The following is a 21,062-nucleotide window of genomic DNA, read 5'->3' as shown; positions in this document are numbered from 1 at the left end:
TAAAATGGCGGCACGATGGCCGACTGGTTAGAGAGTCAGCCTAAAGCCCTGGTTCACACGCTGGCTGTCAAGTCGGACTTCTTTTTTTTTTTCCACCCTTGCTCTACTGCCTTCTCTCTCTGATGTGCGCACACTCACGGTAAAAAAAACGGGGCGCTTTAAAGCGGCCACGCCAGGGGACGATCCAAAGAGGCTAATTTTCAGGGTGTAGGCATAGCTAGCTAAGGGCACGTTGCAATTGTGCCAGATAATCGATGATGCAAACAAAGGTGCTTAAGTTCTTACACAGGGGGGGAAGGGGCGACTTTTGCCGGACTTCAAAGTGCGTCGTGCGGACCCGTTTTAGACACGCCCCATTAAGTCAGTACAAGTGATATGGTGAAAAACAGTTTAACGCTGTAGCGCCACAATTGAGTACCATATCTTTTCACAATTTCAGCAATTATCTTCAATATCTATTCCGGTAATGTATTTAGAAACAAATCTTTGAATTAACTTTATAGGGTCAGAAAAAAAAAAAAAGCTAGCTAGCAGCTATAAGTATCTTATAAGGGGCGGGGCATGCAGTCACTGGCCCCTAAAGCAGGCTAATTTAAGGAAATATGATTTGTTAAGTGATACTTTGTGCCTAAATTGTGAGAAATATGCATAAATTATGTCTCCACTATAGTTTACCTGATTTTGCATCACAAGAAGTAGTTGGTGGACTTACATATGTATTCAATGTGCTAGTGAGAGGAACTAAAAGGAGGAAAATGTTTTAAAATTGTGAAGAAAAATGCATGTCTTCCTTTAAGTCATATAAATAAGCAAAGCCAAATATCTTTATGGACGCCATTTAACGTGAGCTCCTCAGTCCCATCTACATCAGCTAATGCACTCCAATATTGACTTGCTGTAAAGCGCTGTGCTCGTAAAAGGGAATTTGGCAAGAATGCAACATGCATGCTTAGGAAGACCTTGCCTAGAGAGCAGATTTCTCCCTTTAAATGCTTCTCACAGGATAATGGAAGCTATAGGGTAGAATGATCTGATAATGCACTGGCCTCGCCTTAGGTTCCTGTTGGGGGGAACTCAGGTGAGAACAAATACCCACCCGAGATGTAATCAACTTTCTAAAATGTACAAAATGTAGCTATAAAAATGCGAACATCGATGAACAGGCCCTCGCACCCCTTTTTTCCATGGCAAATCTTCAAAATGATCATTAAATATTCACGCCATGCACTGCCTACATTAGATGGCACTTGATGCCTCGCCAGACTGTCTTCACGTGAAATATTTGATATCACAGAGTCAGGAATCAGGTTTACAAAGTTTTATTTATCCGAAAATTAACAATCATATAGCTTAAGTGTCATGTGTTACATCCTGAAAATTACAAGGGGGAGGGGTTGGGGGTGGAGCCAAAAACATTTTGGAAGGGCTGGCAGTCATTTGATGTGGTAGGATTTACCCAAACGTTGACATTTATTATTTACATCATTACTGAATGTATTCACAGTTTTCAGCATGGTTTAATACAAAACTAAGTCACCATTTGAATATTCAACCGTAAAACGCATTAATAGTCCGTACGACTCCCAAAACAGAGGTGGCCAAAATGTACACAGAGTACCCACCAATATATATGGAGCCCCAGCCATGATATTGTGGGGGGAGGAGGGGGGGGTTTCAATTGTGGCCACAACATGCAAACAAAATGCTAATTTGTTGCCATGAAGTACTAATTTAGAAAAGGTATAACGTGTGCATGTTATACCTATTTCGTGGCTTACCCTGACATTCAAGCTGTTCAGAGGAATGACAATTATTATTTTATGAGCAAGTTATACCTATATCGTAGCCACAAATGAGTATTTTGTGCACACTGTATACCAATATCTTGGATTACCCAGATGTCCAAATTGTTCATGGGAATAACAAACTACCATTTTGTGGGCCACAAATTAGTATTGCGTGCATATGAGATACCGAGGTATGTCCTGGCCACAAATTAGTATTTCGTGCACACGTACCTATGTAATGGCCACAAGTTAGTATATTGTGCCCACAACTTACCATTCTATATGCATGTTAAATCTGTATTGCGGCCACAATTTATTCCCCCCCCCCCCCCCCTTTTTTTTATAATCAGACAAGTGGATGTAAATCTTACATCTAACTAATGTTGGCTTGAAATTTTTTTGATAATGGAGATGAAGCAGCAGCAAATGTGACCAAAACGTCCTACACAAAATCAACACAAATCGACTGTTATGGAGCCCTTCACTACGTGGACAGTCTTAGCACCACATTTGGCAGAAGTACAAACAATTCTAGCGGCATCACTGCGGGGCCAACGGGATGCCCCGGGCGTCAGTCACCTGGCCCTCCTGGAGGTTCTTCACCAACTGGGCCAGCCAGCGCTTGGTAGTGGTGTCATCCTTCAGCACCTGGGCGAAGGTGCTGTCCTTCAGCTGGTCCGGCAGACACTGCCGCAGAGCTTCTCTGGCTCTGAACATACAAAAACACATTATTATTACATCTTCTGAACTATGTGAAGGCACTTCCTACTGGGATGTAAGACTCATCTTCAATGCCTTCATATAAAGGAATCCAAATAAAGAGGACACATTTTGAGCTAAATTATTTGTGTGTGTATTTTAGCTGGGCCAAAAGACTACTATATCAAGTAACAAAGACATAAAACAAAAGATAAAATAAAAACATTATTTGTTAGAGCTCAGACTCACCGTGGAAATCCCTAATCGCTTTTCGCATTGACAGTAACAGATGAATAGCGAAACACAATCAAATCGTTACTCCTTGTACTATTCCGAACTAAAGACCTGTCTTTGTCCAACAAATGAAAAATCTAATTTGATTATTTGAAAACTATCTATAGCCCCCTGGATAAGTCCTGGTCGCAGTTTTTGAGGGGTCGCAGATTTAGTCACAACACCTAAAAGACAGCTACCGCATTTTGGCTGGCGCGAGCAACCGCTTTTTCCGCATCCCGGCCTCGCCTGTGTGGTTGCCAAAATGCTTCTTTTTTTAGTTTAAAATGACTTATTTTAACAAGCATCCCTTACCGCAGCGTGGTCTGTTTTAAGCCAGTCTCCGTGCCATAAAATGCGTAAATCCACGCTGGCTGGCAACATCTGCTTCTACTAAACCAGCTAGTTAGCAGTAGCTGGCTAGCTCTCATCAGTCATCTGCCACTATGTGTCCAATGAATATTGCATAATTTTATCCAATTCATCTGGCGCGGTCGCAGTCGTTCATGAACATCCGTGCAGCTCCTCACGGCTATCGAACGCTTCCGTTGAAATTATCAGCTCAGGGGAGAGTACTGCTTTGTGTGCGACTGATGATCTTCCGTGGATCGCGGCGAAAACATCGCATATGCAGTAAGTCAAAATGGAGGTGGAAGTAAACAACGCATCGCAGGTCTTGTCAGAACTGTCAATACTTTGATTTGTTTTCATTCGAATGCGCAAATTATGATTTGGGATTAGTTTTTTTTCCATCGGGATTCGCTAGTCAATCCGAATCCCCACTGAATTGTTCGTCGCCCTACTATTTAACAACATTCCCGTTGTGTTCGTTCGCAGTCAGTGTGACATGCTCTATGTTTGACAGAAAAATATAACACAATCCATTTTTTATAAAAGAAAAGGAAACTGTTTTGTCCTTTTTTGCTATATCTCTCCATCCATCCATTCCCTGTATTGCTTATACTCACTAGGGTCGTGGGTGCTTGATATCCAAGAGAGTCAATTTGACCCACAATATAACAGGAGGGTTAACACCATTTTATTATTTTTGACAAGTTTTATGTCTAAATTTAGAAACCCTCCTGTTTTGGTCATTTCTTAACAACAACGTTCATGGGTCAATGTGACGCGCTCTGTTCATTGATCATCAATAAATATAACAACAAAGCAAACTAAGATTTGTTGTTTAATTTTTCTAAGTATAAAGAATGGCAGAAAGCGTTTACAGTAATACTCATTTGTTTCAAATATATTATTTCCAGATTTTCAAATGTCTCAATTTGATCCACAGCATAACAATAGGGTTGAAATTTGTCATTTTGACGTGCAACATAGCAGGAGGGTCAATCATTTTGAAATAGTGTTAAGCCTCCTGTTATGTTGCGAGACAATGTTTTTTGTTTGTTTGTTTGTTTGTTTTATCTCTGCTAGCTGCAGCCAGGTTGGTATTGCAAATGAGAACATGTTCTCAATTTCCTTACCTTACCTGGATAAATCAAGGTTAAATTAAATAAAAAATAAAAATTGACCAGTCTGAAAATCTAGGGGAAAAAATATGTATTTATTCTGTTGGGCTTATGTTCTTTGTTGTATTAAAACAAAATGTATGTGTACATAAATAACATGCAAATTCTATCTGTTTTTCGTTCCTTTTATTTAAAAAAAAGGCAAAAAATACAGAAGAATTTTAATCTTCATTAAAAAAGAAATTGAGATTTTTCAAACAGTTCTATTTGGCATAAACTTTAACCAAATTTCAATTCTGAAAAATTATCCTAGACTCTAACCCGATAGTCCTGTGTTGTCTCCAAAGGATGTGGCAACTCACATAGGAAAACTTTTACACATGTGAAACATGAAAACAGAGTGGCATGTCACGGGAGCCCCAATGATGTACCTGAGATTATCCGAGAGGCGGAGGTAGCATCGAACCACGTGCTTCAGAAGACGCGCCGAAGGCTCTTTGGACAACTGCAACACCATTTTCCCCTACAGACACAAAGGGTAACATTGTGGGAGGTGGCTGTCACATAGTGCGGGCATCAGGCTTCAGACAGTAGGAAGTGACACTCACAAGGATCATGGCCACGTGGGAAAAGCGCTCGTACGTCTGGCAGATGTAGGCCAGCCCTGTGTCGTCCAGCAGGATCTTCTGTAGGATGAAAGTAGCAACCTATTGGATAAAATGGAGAGATGAGAGACCAGATACGACCTGAAGCCCAAAGATATGAAAGGAGACATACTCTTCATTTTGGTTCATAATTTAGAATAGTTCCCAGGTGGCTCACTCAGAGACCCGTTCTCAGAACTAGGGAAATTGCTTAAATTCCTACTTGATGTGTGGGCAGGTACTCCAGAGACACAGCTATTTGTATACAACAATTAAAAAGTCAATTTTCCATTTTATAAATCTTGAAGAAAACAGAGCATAAAAACAAAGGTGTGTAATATGTTACTCGGATCACTGTCAACAAACCACATCACAAAAGTTAGATACCGTCTTGGAGAGTTCGCTCCCAGATTCCATAATACGGAGACACAGCGGGATGATTTCAGTCGTCAGGAGAAAGTTGATGACTTCCTGTTCGTCCGTTTTGACCAAAGCACCTGTGGTGATGACAAAGAGGCTGCTTAGGACGTTTGAGTATCAAGAAAAGTGCTATAGAAGTGTAATATGTTATCATTGTTATTGTTATTACACCGCCAAACAAATGGGAAAATCATTACAAATAGAAAATGCATGTACCTATGACACCGAGGCTGGTAAGTCGCAGGTACTCGAACGGGCGTGTTTTGCTCACCGTGTGCAGAAAGGGATAAAGGAAAAGGGGGATGTGAGCTGCTAGAAAGGCCGACCTAGTGACAGACAAGGGTGAAAGGCATTTAAATTAATGTATTTGTTCCATATTATATTCAGAGTATTTTATTATTTTTATTGTCCTTAATAACTGCCCGCGGCATGGTGGACGACTGGTTAGCACATCCACCTCACAGTTCTGAGGACCGGGGTTCAAATCCCGGCCTCGCCTGTGTGGAGTTTGCATATTCTCCCCGTGCCTGCGTGGGTCCAATGAATGAATGAATGAATGAATTAAATATATTGCATACATTGCATATATATACATATATATGCATAATCCCAAAACATGGGATGAAAATACTATACCAGTTATTAGTAAAATTGCATTTATGGCTATGACTGCAGAACTGCCAACCTATAGCATTCACTTTCAGAACAATTTGTCTGAACTTCCATATTTTGTAAATGATGTCAAGAACATTACCGCGGGACAGTTATTGCAGTCTATTATGTAATAGGACAAAAACAATTCTGAATACTGTTCAATTGTGTAACATGATCATTACTCTATAATTGTAATAGTTAACAAATTATGGCTTCAATATTTGCTATGTTGATGTATTTCTTAGGGGTTGGCTCTGTTGTGGGTCTTCATCGCTTAACCCTTAGATGGCACCAATGGAAGGAACACTTGTGTCCCTCATCAGCTGCCGTGCTCAAACCTTTTGTTTTACGTCTTCTAATAAAAAACTTGCACTCAATAGTACAGCATTGAGTGCAAACACACAGTAACAACATTTGCACCCCGCGACATTCAGTTCCTCTTTCATAATTTTACGCGTGCCGATCGATTTGCTTTCGTGTGATTCCTCCACATCAAATGCTCGTGTCTTGTCCAGACGTATCTCCGTAACTTCTCCGGCGATATCTTGTCCACAGCATTAAATGGTTTTCAACACCCGACTGGCATCATTGTATTTTATTTTTGTATTATTTCAATTGTTAGCTTGTGTGGCTGTGGTGTTTTCCAACTTATGTTTGGAGGCTGTAGTTGTTTCAAATACACAACGTACCATTCTCTTTGTTTCATGCTTAGTTTTCAAGTAAACTCCAACTGGTCGTGACAATGTACAGTTGGAAGCGTTTTTTTAAAGAATATTCACTAATTATATCAGCCAAAGTGCTGCTTGTTGTCAAGTGAGTGGAGCCTCCTGCTGCCATACAGCACTTGTTTCTCAAGTTTGGGCTCGCAAGTCAAAGCTTAAAGTCGGCCAATCGACGGCTCATATTTCGAAAAACTCCTAAATCGGGTCACTTGTATCTCCAGGCACTACTGAGAGGGACAAGCTTCATTCTAATATGTTGGGTCATATTGCATATTTCAAATACTACAAATTTTATTTGCATACCACTATATCGGGCTTGTGTACAACATTATAAGAATCACTGCTCTTAAGTAAATTTTCACCCAATTACAAACACTGGTGAGTTGTCATGCTTGGAAAACAAGAAAACCAGAGAGTGATCTACGACTGAAAAAACAAGTGAATTTTCTCATCTATCCAGGAGGCACTTGAGTATTAAGAGTGTTGTGTTTAGGACTGCTTGCATTTTCACTAAGATACACATGCTTGCCAAACATTTTCAGGTATCCTCAGGCTGCCCGAAAAGGCGATTAATTCATTGGAAGAATCATAAGCACAGCGATTCCAAGAGTTACCTCGTTTCCGGGTGTGAGGCAACACACTGAAGAAGCGCTAAGGCATTGCACACTCTGTTGGACTGGTGAGCTGTCAGTGTCGGTGGGTTAATAGAGGGATAAATGTTCACGATTTCCTAAAACAAGAAACGTATATGAATAAATGATAAACATCGGTCACTCTTGTGCAACAGATAAATACTGTAGAGAGACATACAGACAGACAGATACCTGCAAAAGGGCAGCGATGGTGCCACAGGAGTGCCAGAGCATGGGTGCCAGGTCGGGCACAGACTCCCGTTTCTTGCTGAGCTCGAGCAAGGCATTCTCTCGGGTCTCCGGGCTGGACAACTCATTGATCCACTGGTAAATCTTCTCCCGGTCTACCTGTGCCAATGCTGTGACGTTTGTGACAGCCTGTAAAAAAATGAGAGGACATGGGGAATTAGCTCTGAAGTCTAGGCAGCCCTGACTTCAGCCCTTGAGAAGCACACAGAGGTCCCACACATAAGCGAGAACGGCTAACAGCTGCATCAAGTGCTTCAGTTGAGAACGCTCTTCCACTACCACCATCATTATTTCAGTATATATACTTTTAGTTGCCCTTTTTTGTTTGCGTAGTGTATCATGAGATTTTCTTAATGTAAAAGATGTGCCTTGGCTCAGTAAAAGATTGAGAAACACTGCTTTAATTAGATTAATGTAGAGATCATGCAACAATTAAACGACATCTAATCAAATATCAAATTAATCGACAAATATTTGGATGAACAATGTCGTTTAGAGAGCCTCTTTTAACATAAAATTGGCCAAATCCTCGGAATGTCAACCTCTCAACAGTAAATATTCTTAAGACTTTTGTAATCCTCTATGAAAGCAGACTTTGCATATAATCAAAATAAGACATTTGTAAACATCCGCTTTTACTCTGGAAAACAATGTTGTTTGTTTTTTCTCGTGCTTTTTCCCCCTGACGTGTTACGGACAAAGTAACTAAATCAGAATGAAATATTTTTGGGGATTTTCTACACTGTCAATCGGAAATGTCTTGGTTTTGAATGAAGGAATTGATTTTTTTGTCCAATTAATAAAAAAAAAAAAATCGACAGATTAATCCATTATTAAAATAATTGTTAGTTGCAGCCCTAGTGTTTATTGATAGAGTCCCACTCCTATTCTCACTGTTGTCTTCAACATTTTAAGTAAAGTTTGTGTTGTCTTTCACGCATGAAATTTCAGTTTTGTTACAATTTGACATGTCAGAAGTGAACATATACACTAAATACGTAGAAAGTCAATTTAAATCCAACAATACTAAATTGTTCCCGTTCACTTTTTAGGCACAATTTTGTTTGGTAGTGTGTCATGAGATTTTTTTTTCTACTATAAAAGATTTGCTTTGGCTCAATAAAGGTTGGGGAGCACAACTTTCAGTGATAAGAAATTAGCTGAACGTTGAAAATCTAATGTGACGTAGCATGCGTGATTCGACTATGGTGGTAACGCCTGGTTGTTAGAAAGGCATTCATTTAGCAGAGTAGTTAATTAACTCCACAGAGTAAATATTGGAAGAAGAAAAAACCCCACTTACGGCTCCAGTAGCCAGCATTCTCACAATCTTAGTGGGAATAGTCCCCAAAAAATTGAAATTCAACAGTGAGTGCGGTTCAAGTTGACGAAAGTGTTAAGCGCTAACGTTAGCCGCAGCTAGCCGCGAGCTGATAATTTCTTCCCACACTGGTGTTGCAACTACATTACAAACAGCTAAACGCGGCACAACTAAAAGTTTAAAACGCCGCACGCGTTCCCGTTTGGCTTGACCGCAAAACCAACAAGACTTTCGAATGTGCGTTATCGTTGCAAAAGAAAAACGCGGATTCCAGTTTCGAGTTAGGCAGAACCATAGATATCAAGACTAGTTACGAAAACGTGCTGTAGCATCGTGGCTAACCGACGTGCCTACGTGGTGGCCATGTTGGTAAGGTTGAGGTTCTCATCAATAGCAATCAATGGACATTGTAATGAAATCGTAATTTGCTCATTTCCCAGTCGTTTTTCATACAGTTTACATTTTTGGTCGACACCAAAGCGTGTGCTATGGAAGCAGAACATCTGAAAGTAAGAATCTGAAGAAAAACTGCCTGTGTAAGATTACTCCCAGTTCCCTTGTCGTAATTTTACGGCGATTGCGCGCAACCCTACGCAGCACAATTAACCGTCATCTTTAGTCTTTTTTTAAACTTGCCGTTCATGCACATGTAATGCATTGACGACTTTGACCCTCCTAGCTTAGTGGCGCTGTAGGCATTCAGCTGAAAAGGGGCGTTTCATATCTACTTTTTTATCAATTTTATAATGAGATATCACGAGATGTGGCGTCACATGCGCAAACTCAAATACACGCGTAACTTCCGGAGTGTATTTTTACGTTCCCGCCATCATCGCACTGCACTGCTGCGAGTCCCGCCTCGCTAGTGTCAACAAGATAGCATACATCGAGCCGGCGGTCAACGCCGGCCAAACAAACTTTTGGCCTCTCCAAACCAACATTTTGATACTGAACATTTCACGGCGAGCGTAGGCCAACAGCAGGCAAGTACATTTCAAACTATGCACCGGAAAACGAGGTCACTGTTTTCACCTCCCTCGAAATGACAAGCAGGCAATTAGCCACGTTAGCTTTACTAGCCGACCGGCTAATGTCGGACGGCCTTCCTCCAGCCATCCGTTAGGCGCAGGTCGTCGAGAGGACGACATTGTGCCCGAAATGACCAATTCTGCCCGGTTGTCATTAATTTAAGTGCCATCTCGTAATACAATCTCGGCTTCTATTGGTAAAAATTCATTAAGCTAAGCGAGTGCTTTGGTCGTCTCTTCCCTCATTTTTTTCCCCTGTGGCGGTCACAGTGAAGTGGCCATCATTCTAGTTTTCATTTGACTGTCGTGGCGTTTCTTCTTTTTGTTTTGTTGTTTTTTTTTGTAGGAAATGTGTCACATGTCTGTTTGCCCCTGTGCGTACATAGTTTGTATGTTACGTGTGTAAAATTTCAAAGATTAAATGATTTACCAGAGATCATCATTATCAGACAGGCTTTTTAAAGTGTTTTCCAGTGATATAAGTATAATTTCCGGTGACAAATATTCAGGTAATTATCTAGAAATGTATATCGTTCAGATTTTAACGTTACAGAACTACTACTATTAACGATACTGCTTATCGCGTTAGTCTTTACTTAACCTACCATGCGTATTTTTGGAGTGTGGGAGGAAACCAGAGTACCCAGAGAAAACCCACGCAGGCACGGGGAGAACATGCAAATATCATCAAACCGGAAGATCATGTTGTCTATTTATTGTGATATACAGTGGGTACGGGAAGTATTCAGGCCCCTTAAATTTTTCACTCTTTGTTATATTCCAGCCATTTACTAAAATCATTTAAGTTTTTTTTCCTCATTAATGTACACACAGCACCCCCCCCCCCCCCCCCCCCCAGAAAAAAACGAATTGTTGACATTTTTGCAGATTTATTAAAAAAGAAAAACTGAAATATCACACAGCCATAAGTATTCAGACCCTGTGGTCAGTATTTAGTAGAAGCATCCTTTTGAGCTAATACAGCTATGAGTTATTTGGGGAATATAACAAAGAGTGAAAAATTTAAGGGGGTCTGAGTACTTACCGTACCCACTGTATTTTTACTTAGGTTAGTCTTTGTATCTACATCTGCTTGTAATCAGTGCCTCAGCCAAATAGAATTATCCATCCATCCATTTTCTGTACCACTTATCCTCACTTGGGTAGCGGGCTTGCTGGAGCCTATCCCAGCTATCTTCGGGGGAGAGGCGGGGTACACCCTGAGCTGGTCGCCAGCCGATCATTCAATACAATTAAACTTTTGGCACTTGATATTTGTCAAGTAACACAGAACTAAACAAATATGTATGGCTGCTGATATGTACAAATGTGCTCATAAGTTTGCATCCCCTTGCAGAATTTTTACATTTTTTAAAAAATAGGACAGATGACAGAACAAGGACTATCGCATTGCTGTCTTTGTTTTGTTTAATTGTTTTTTCTTCAATGCCTTATAATTTCATTTGAATCCCATTGAAAATAAAACGTAATGTGTTTTGCCTGATCCTTCATGGTTTCTTTCAAGAATGGTACACATCTTACAAATTCTGCTGGGGTAATACCACCCCAATTCCAATGAAGTTGGGATGTTGTGTCAAACATAAATAAAAAGAGAGTACAATGATTTGCAAATCATGTTCAACCTATATTTAATTGAATACACTACAAAGACAAGATATTTAATGTTCAAACTGATAAACTTGATTGTTTCAGCAAATAATCATTAACTTGGAATTTTATGGCTGCAACACGTTCCAAAAAAGCTGGGACAGGTAGCAAAAAAGACTGAGAAAGTTGAGGAATGTTCATCAAACACCTGTTTGGAACATCCCACAGGTGAACAGGCTAATTGGGAATCTTGTCTTTGTTGTGTATTCAATTAAATATAGGTTGAACATGATTTGCAAATATTGTATTCTGTTTTAATTTATGTTTAACACAACGACCCAACGGTGGCACGGTCGACTGGTTAGAACGTCTGCCTCACCGTTCACCCCGGTTTCCTCCCACATCCCAGAAACATGCATGGTAGGTTAATTGAAGACTATAAATTGCCCATAGGTGTGGATGTGAGTGTGGATGGTTGTTTGTTTGTATGTGCCCTGCGATTGGCTGGAAACCAGTCCAGGGTGTACCCCGCCTCCTGCCCAATGATAGCTGGGATAGGCTCCAGCAGCCCGCTACTCTAGTGAGGAGAAGCAGCTCAGAAAATGGATGGATGTATGGACAATGTCCAAACTTAAATAGAATTGGGGTTGTATCTTATGAGCGCAACTGCGTAAGATTCTCTCACTTGCTAAATAAAAGGTGGGCTGCATTTCAAAATAGAAGTGAATAAAAAGTAAAAATTATACGTGTTCAAATTAGGGGTGTCCTGATCTGATCTTTGAGATCGGAAATTGTTCTGTTGTCAGCAGAAAAACGAGTATTGGATCTAAAATCTTAAATTATACCACTCTTATACAAGTAGTCTTTTTCACGCTCTGCTCCAGCACTTCTATCCAGCAGCACCCAGATGGAATGCAGAGTGGAATGTAATCACAACAAGTTGCTAAGGTGCTTACTTAGTAGCAAAGAGTAAGAGTGAATGTTGCTTGCTTAGTTGTTTATTGACACTCCAGTTGAAGATCACTGTGAATCTAAGCTCACATAACAAAATAATTACACCTATTGAATTTTCAAATACATCACAGATTTAGTTGCTTTCTTCGTTTTTGTTCACAAAAATCTCTAGCTCAAAGCTAACACACAATGAATGAAAAATGCCATTGACAAGATAACGAAAATCGGCATTGAACTCGCGGCACTTGTATCTCTCAAAATGTATATTTGTACACAAACGCTGTGTAAAGACATACAAACAGGCAATGTAACAATACTCTCTGGCACATATTCTTCAAACCCTATGAAAAACGAGTTATAATAACAATATTCGTTTGTGACTTCAACTTGTTACTACAAGTGTGTATCATTGTGTGCGACAGCAGGATCAGCGATTAAACAAGGCACACACAGAGACAGCGAAGCACCGCAAGGCGCACTACATGATTCTTTTCTGCCATGACACTGTCAATAAAAGGAAACCCCACTTGCGTCAACAAGTTAAATGTATTGCTGCACCTGTGGAGGAAGCAAATGTGGTTCCCACCATATGCTGCCAGTAAAAAAAAAAAAAGCTGAATGTAACTTTTTTTTGCACTTAAAAAGTAACATTTGTATTTATTTATTGAGGTTATTTTTCATGGTTTTCTAATTTATTTTGTATTTAATGTATTGAAATGTAGAATGTGCTTATGTTTAAGTTAAGTAGTTCTTATGTTGCAATTTAAATAGATATATTTTTGTTATTGGATATATTGGTTATTTTTCAGGATTTTCTAATATAATTTTTATTTGATTCAACTGCAGTACGTTCCTATTTTCAAAGTTGCTTTATGTAACCGGCACGGTGGACGACTGGTTCGCACATCTGTCTCACAGTTCTGAGGACCGGGGTTCAAATCCCGGCCCCGCCTGTGTGGAGTTTGCATGTTCTTCTGGGACCTGCGTGGGTTTTCTCCAGGTACTCCGGTTTCCTCCCACATCCCCAAAACATGTGTGGGAGGTTGATTGAAGACTCCAAATTGTCCATAGATGTGAGTGTGAATATGTGCCCTCCGATTGGCTGGCGACCGGTTCAGGGTGTACCCCGCCTCTCGCCCAGAGTCAGCTGGGATAGGCTCCAGCATGCCCGCGACCCTCGTGAGGATAAGTGGTACAGAAAATTGATGGATGGAGGGACTTTATATAACCCAGTTGTCAGTTTTTCTTAAACCTGCTGTTGCTGATTATTGTTCTGACGTCATCGATCGGCTCCGCACAAGTCATTTAGATCGGCGTCTTCGTCGTGTATGAATCCAAAAGCTAGTTTATTTTTAGCCTTGTCACGTGTCTTGTTGCGCAGTACTGTAACTATCTAACGGCCAATAAAATCAATCTTTTCAATCTTGTTGGTGAAAAAACACGTCGTCTGTGTGGGACTATTTTGCGGTATCTCAGACAAACAACACGCGAGTTATTTGCAGTATGTGCACAACTGAAGTACGTCGTGGGGAACGTCATGTAAATGCTTCAACATAACAAATTTGATCTAACACCTGAAGAATGCACATGAGGAGCATGCCGCGTTCAAGCAACGCACCGTGGCGGGTGGGGGACGGAGAAAAAAAGTCAAACGGATAAACTCTGGACCGCAACCATCCGTATAGCTGGGACAGTAAGCACGTCATTAACATTATTTATTAAAGTAATTTAATTGCAGTGAGTTAGCACCCATTATTTCTGTCATGTTGTGATGTTGATTTGACCTAAACTTATGTCAGTGGCCAATCCTTGAATGCCCCCCAGAGGTCATTGGTGTTTTAACTTTTCTCTAAAATGCTAGAGAATAATTTGAGCTGGGACGGGCCCGCAACTCTTGTGAGGATAAGCTGTACAGAAAATGGATGGATACATTATATAGTACACAAGTATGTACAATAAATGAACAAGTCATGTAAATAGACACTTTGCTCCATCTTGTGATCGGATCGGTTATGTTTTTTTTAAACTTGCCGATTGGTGATCGGCCCCTGATCATGTAAAGCCTAGTTCAAACATTTGAAGAAGGGCTGTTGTGTGTTTTGATATCAGTTCCAATTATGGATTATCTATTTTAGTGTTCATTCGGCGAACAACGCTGGAGAGGAAGATGAATGCGAACGGTGATGTGTATTGGGCTACTGTTTAGCTAAGTTGTTATTTCTGCATCTGATAAAGCGGCCTCTGCTTGCGCCTCTGTCGGTTTTATGCGAATCCGCTGCTTCGCCGGACGCTGCAAAGCCCATAAACGTTTTTGAGCAAACTCAGTCACTGGATCATTGTAATTTCAGCAAGTGCTGGCGATCATATACTAATTTACTTATATTGACTATTTTGGTCACCTATGGTCACGAGCTGTGGGTCGTGACCGAAAGAACAAGATCCCGGATAGAAGTGGCCGAAATGAGTTTCCTCCGCGGGGTGTCCGGGCTCTCCCTTAGAGATAGGGTGAGAAGCTCGGTCATCCGGGAGGATCTCAAAGTAGAGCCGCTGCTCCTCCACATCGAGAGGAGCCAGATGAGGTGGCTGGGGCATCTGATTCGGACGCCTCCCTGGTGAGGTCTTCCGGGCACGTCCCACTGGGAGGAGACCCTGGGGATGACCCAGGACGCGCTGGAGAGACTACGTCCTTCGGCTGGCCTGGGAACGCCTCGGGATCCCCCCGAAAGAGCTGGATGAAGTGGCTGGGGAGAGGGAAGTCTGGGCGTCCCTACTAAAGCTACTGCCCCCGCGACCCAACCTCGGATAAGTGGTAGAAAATGGATGGATGGACTATTTTGGTGTCATTGGTCCGCCCCGACAACTGCATTTCTGTGTTAGATAAAGCTGCCTCTGCTTGCTCCTCTGTTGACTTTAGCTACTACGTGACTTCACACAGCCAGTCAGCGGCGGATACACACATACCTATATTTTGTTCTTTTTCTGCGTAGGATTTGATTGCTCCACGACCTCCAAAGTGCACCGACGGGATCGTTAAGCCATGGCCACCCTAGTGCCCAAACTCTCCAGTGGCGGCTCTGTGAAGATCCGCTACAACAGCTTGCATGTCGGCACCTCGCGGTGGAAAGAAGGGACTTTTGAGATACTGGAAAAGGACAATAAAGTCAGCCTGTGCTTAAGATTCAACTGCGGCGGGGTGGGCAAAACCTTCCAGGTAAAATGGAAATGAATTCAATAAATGTGTGCATCAGGTTTGCATGCTGTAACATCATCTCTGGCGACGTTCTCAGTGCTTGTGAGTTAATAAACCACGTTCACAGTGTGGATTTTTGCGTTGTTTTTGCCAAATTGCTGTACAAAAGAGAGTAACACTTTTTAGTGTATGAACAATTGTTTATCCGCCCATCCATTTTCTGTTGCGCTTGTCCGCAGTAAGATTGTGGGTGAGCTGGAGCCTATGCTGACTGGCCCCCCAAAACAATGTAATTAAGCTTATAGTGATGAATACACTCTGGACTGGTGGCCAATCGCATTGCACATCTTGACAAACAACCATTAACACTACAGAGGTGCCAACCACAATTCACTTCCAGAACAATTTGTCCAAATTTGTTTGAGTTTCCATATTTTCCCCAAAATATTTCAAGCACATTTCCGCCTGCCTGTCATAATCGTTAGTAAATTATGGCTTCAACATTTGTCATTTTAATGTTTTTATTACGTCAACCTTTTAATGGTGGATGCAATTGTAGCCTGAGTCAAAGAGCCAGTGTAAGAGATGTCGACGTTCCATCATCAAAAATTTGTGTCTATCGGTTTATTCATCTTTGCCAATTCTGTTTTCAACCCTGGTAACAAAAAAGCTTATTCAAGCAGTTTAATCAGATCTCAAAAGTCAAAATTAAAACTCAGCACTCTATTTTGCAAACTAACAAATAACATTGCTGATGGATGGAATTGGATAGTTTATGTATGGACAATAGTTTTGGTTTCTTTTTTGTGCAATGTACATGTTCAAGAAGGTCAAATGTAATTGTCTTGCATGCTATTTATATTACATATTTATATTTCCTACATCAACAATTGCCGCTACAACGATGCAAATTTCACCACTGTGGGACTAATTAAGGTTATCTTATATTACAAATATTTATTAACAGTTCTGAGGACCCGGGTTCAAATCCGGCCTCACCTGTGTGGCGTTTGCATGTTCTCCCCGTGCCTGCGTGGGTTTTCATCGGGTACTCCGGTTTCCTCCCACATTCCAAAAACATGCATGGTAGGTTAATTGACAACTCTAAATTGCCCTATGATTGGCTGGCGACCAGTTCAGGATGTACTCCACCTCTCTTCCAGAGTCAGTTGGGATAGGCTCCAGCACGCCTGTGACCCGCGTGAGGATAAGCGGTACGGAAAATGAATGAATGAATAATATACTTTTAACCTGCCCATGTTCTGAAGTGAATTGTGCAGTGATGCACTAATTCATTTCCGGTTCAGACGCGGCATCCTTTGTGGATATGGTTAGTCTATATTTATATCTTTAAACAGACTATAATTGGCCTGTTATTTTGTTGTTCAAAGTTGGTTACTCTCTGCGAAAATGTGGTTCCAGCCAGACCGATGTGACAAGTGTGTTGTTTCACCAAATCACTTATTTTGATGTTTTGTGAGTGCTTGTAACGATAGCTTACCAATTAGCATGCTTCTTTGCCTATCCACTCCTCATCCTCCCTTCGTGACACTTTTGTCAGAAGCATGGTAAGAAGTGTAGCTTATTCCCTACCATGGAGGCGATAATCAGTGACTTACAATCTGTTGACCCAGGACACGAGAATTTTTACCTCTGCAGCTTGGCAGCCGGGGGGCGTAATAAAATAGCGTGCACCAAGCAGCTGTTCAATGTGTATGCGCCAGTAATGTCAGATGCTGATTTTTTTGTTTTTGTTTTGTTCCAATATCCAGAACAATCCGTGTTATGCCCGTAACAAAGTCAACGTTCAGTATTTTCCGGAACAAATAAGGACGTTCCTTAACATTTGGCAGCTCTGACACTGACATTCACACCTTAAGAGTATTCAATTAAACTAGGGCTGTAATAAATGAATATTTTGATTATAGATTTTGTTATTTTTTTCAATTACTGGATGCATCGGATGAAAAAAAAAATGTTTAATTTCCATCCAAAAACAGGGCATTTCAAATTGACAAAGCAGAAAATGCACAAACATAAATAGATTGATTCAGGTACTGGTTTGGTATGTACTTTGTCAGAAAATAGGTAAAAATGTTGATCATTGTTTTCCTAATGTAAATGCAAATGTTTTCAACTGTCTTATTTTGATTCAACACAAAGATAATCAGTCTGCTTTCATGGATGACTACAGACATTGGAGAATATTTACTGTTGAGAGGCTGAAATTTGGAGGATTTGGACAATTTTAAGTTAAACAAGGGCTCCAAACGATGATTATCAAAATAGTTGTCGATTAATTTGATAATTGTTTAGTTGCTGATTTAAGTGTTGTACTTCTGAATTAAAGTATGCTAAAGTGCTATTATACTGTTTTGAACACTGCATTGCATTTTTCTCTTAATATAACACTGGTAAACAAACTTCAAGTCTTCACAAGTCTCTTGTTTACCTTAGTCACCCCAAAAAGTAAAACGTTCAAAGAAAACAATGTCACAAACATGAAATCAATAAATGCATTGAAAAACAGCAGCAACAGGGAAAGGCATGCCATTATTAATGAAAATCTGATGTATGCATTTGTTTTCGTGACCGTAGCTGAATCAGAATGTGAAGAAGGTCTCCTCCAACATGGACCGAATCATACTGAATTTGAATGACAAGAGCGTCATCACTCTGGACAAAATGCCTCCCACTTTGGCCCAGAAGACTCGAGACTACCTGGAGAAGCTGAAGCAAGGAAAGACAAGTAATTTTTTAAATTATCTAAACGACTTAAAAGTCATTATGAAAGCAGTAGCTGATAATGAGTGGATGCATTGGTGTCCTGTCAAATCTGCAAAATGTGCTTTTGCCAAGATTCTTCTTTCCTTTTCAAGGTGTCTTAAAATCATCTCATGGAAGTGTAAACTTCAGCGTGCCGACTCGGCGCTCAGTGAAAAATGAAATCAGCCCCTCTGGGGAAAGACAGGTGAGCAATTGTGTAAAAAACAAACTAACAAAAATACATCCCGACTTTGATAGCAATTGGAATCTGTTCACCCCCCCCCCCCCCTCGTTTTGTTAATTTTTTTTAGCTACAGCAATCATGTCCTTGGGTCAATTTGACCCAAGGGCATGTTTAAATATCCAAAAAGTCTCAGTAACAACACAATCCCTTGGTTTATATCTTATCATGAACTCAACTTGCCAAAAATTCTTACAAGATTTTCGTAAGTAAAATTAACCATTTTATAGTGTCTGTTGATTACTCTTTAGTGCACACTTCATAAAGAGATGATTTTAACTTTTCAAATGGGAGTTAGTTGAAACTAGATATCCAGACTCTGGCCATCTTGTAGACCACAACGAGACGGCAGAGTGCTGAGGGACGGGAGGAATCCACACCGCGTAAACCTTTGGGCAGTCCGAGCAGAGCGGCCTCCACGCCTGTTCGAACCGGACTCTCCGAGAACCGGTATAATAACCATTGGTTTTGCCGTTGATGTTGACTTTTGGGTTGGAAGTAGCTGCTTTTTTTTTTTGTCCAGAATAAGCACCCAAATATCCATTTGAATCATTTCAGAACCTTCTTTTTGGCCCTGTTTTTCCAGGAGTGAAAAGAGAAAGCGACTACTTCCCTCCGAAAGCGACTTGAGTGAGGACTACCCCAAAGAAAATGACTCCTCGAGGTAAAAGTCGTTTGCACTTAAACTGATACACGATGCGATTGAGTGTGTAAATTCTCCCGCTTGGGTTCTGTAATCAACAAACAGTGATTCTGTGACTTGCTAATTAAATTTGTTCCATGACCATGCTCATAACTGAAAACACTAGTATAGGTCTGGCCAACCCGCGGCTCGGGAGCTGCATGTGGCTCTTTAACCAGCTTCTTGCAACACTTACGTTCAGGCCGCGCGAAAATGCGGAACGGAAACAGTATGAACGGAGTACGGTACAACATCCCCCACCCATTTGGAAGCGTAACCAACAACACAGTAACAATTGTGGCTCTTAGCCTCAGACTGGTTAGCCACGCCTGCACTAGTATATTAAATCATCTTTCCCAATGGAAATAAATTGCAATTCCATTAATCCGTTCAGCCCGCCATAAAGAAAAATAGCACTCTTTAGTATTGTACCTTTATTTATAAAAAAAAATAAAATAAAACTGTTTGTATGTCATAATTAATTAATTGTGTGGCTACTTCTGGTGTGCGTGCCCTGGCCACTAGGGGGGGGGGGGGGGCAATATAATGGCCGATGCCATTTTTCGCAGTAGCTTGTCAGTATGCCTTTGAGTATTGTATTGTCTGTCTACGTGTTCCCGCATTTGTGTTAAAAAAAATCCTTTACTTCAAGGTTACATCGACGCTATGCATTTTGCATTGTCTTAGCATTAAGCTAGCGGACTTTCCTAAGGCAAAGTTATGTGGTTGTTTTAAATGCACAAAATGTATTTTTTTTTAATTTTTTATTATTATATACTTTGCTTTAGTTTGACAGTAAACTTCAACAGGAAGTGGAAAGAAATAGCTTGAAGTATGGCTGCATGCTACATTAATCATCGTCATCACGGTGTGCGCAAGCGCAATAAGAGGAAAAACTAATGATCTCGCTTAGTTATTTGTCACTCCCAGTTAGGGCTGCACAATCAATAAAATTTTAATCGTGATTACGATTTTGGCTGCCACGATTAAATGAGTCTGATTGTCTGGGCTTTTTTTAACATCAACAGCAGTGACCGCAACCTAGTTAGCCAGCCACCAGGGGCCAAACGCATGGTCAAAGGCTTCTTTATACTAGCACGGGCGGCGTCCGCGCTGACGTCACTGCGGCTATCACGCGCGCAGTTTGCCTTTATACTTGAGCGGAACCCACGCACACTGTTTTGAAAATGTGCTGGAGTTCTCCTACAAGTCGGGCCTGTGGCTACAGCTGGTATTGGCTAGGACACCACAGAGTGTAGTTTCCTCTGCATTTTATGGCCAATTCCGGTAGCCGTTAATACTTTCTGGAACAAAGCAACAACAATGGCGACCGTGGAACAGTGCCTGCTAGAACAAATGGACCTAGATGACACGTTTAATTATATTGCAAAATCAATCAAGAAGGCGGAAGTGTAGGTGATATGTGTGGCCACTAAATGAAATTCAGAATGGCGGTATTGAGTAACCAAGGGGAAAGCTGAGTAAGCTGTGTGCACGTCACGTGTCGCATAGGGGCTGCGCGGCCCAATGCGTCGGTTGCGAGCACGAGAGTATACAGAGGCCTTAAGGCTTCATTAAGCTCCGGCGCCAACTTTAAAATAAAAAAAAAAGAGATTAAAAATTAAAGCCTAAAATGGCATTGATGTCCAATGTTGTAATATATGAAGCTTTTTGTTTGTTGTTGGCGGAGAGGCGGGGTGTCACGGTAACATACTATTAACAATTG

General features: G+C 40.9%; 2 protein-coding genes across 5 annotated transcripts in view; one reads left to right on the top strand and one right to left on the bottom strand.

Annotated features, from left to right (window-relative positions):
• Positions 1-1,309: 1,309 nt before the first annotated feature.
• Positions 1,310-9,190, bottom strand: cnot9 (CCR4-NOT transcription complex subunit 9). Its single transcript, XM_061692698.1, has 8 exons — positions 8,850-9,190; positions 7,490-7,675; positions 7,280-7,395; positions 5,506-5,615; positions 5,257-5,366; positions 4,834-4,932; positions 4,657-4,748; positions 1,310-2,496 (listed from the first exon to the last, which is right to left on the bottom strand). The coding sequence occupies exons 1-8, from the start codon at positions 8,865-8,867 to the stop codon at positions 2,328-2,330; spliced, it is 900 nt and encodes a 299-aa protein (XP_061548682.1). The 5' UTR covers positions 8,868-9,190; the 3' UTR covers positions 1,310-2,327.
• A 494-nt stretch (positions 9,191-9,684) lies between these two features.
• usp37 (ubiquitin specific peptidase 37) overlaps positions 9,685-21,062 on the top strand; it is a 33,669-nt gene continuing 22,291 nt past the window's right edge. For 3 of the 4 annotated variants that reach the window (XM_061692220.1, XM_061692219.1, XM_061692221.1), the window contains exons 1-6: positions 9,685-9,850; positions 15,445-15,668; positions 18,246-18,396; positions 18,527-18,618; positions 18,989-19,104; positions 19,241-19,318. In XM_061692220.1, coding sequence (XP_061548204.1) covers positions 15,495-15,668; positions 18,246-18,396; positions 18,527-18,618; positions 18,989-19,104; positions 19,241-19,318 — 611 coding nt within the window. In that variant the 5' untranslated portion in view covers positions 9,685-9,850; positions 15,445-15,494. Of the gene's footprint in view, positions 9,851-15,444; positions 15,669-18,245; positions 18,397-18,526; positions 18,619-18,988; positions 19,105-19,240; positions 19,319-21,062 lie in introns of those variants that run through there. The other variant, XM_061692222.1, reaches the window with a different exon arrangement.

This window comes from Phycodurus eques, chromosome 12, assembly GCF_024500275.1.
Source record: "Phycodurus eques isolate BA_2022a chromosome 12, UOR_Pequ_1.1, whole genome shotgun sequence".
NCBI classification, from domain to species: Eukaryota; Metazoa; Chordata; class Actinopteri; order Syngnathiformes; family Syngnathidae; genus Phycodurus; species Phycodurus eques.
Note: the sequence above shows the minus strand (reverse complement) of the source record. Positions and strands in the feature narration are given on the sequence as shown.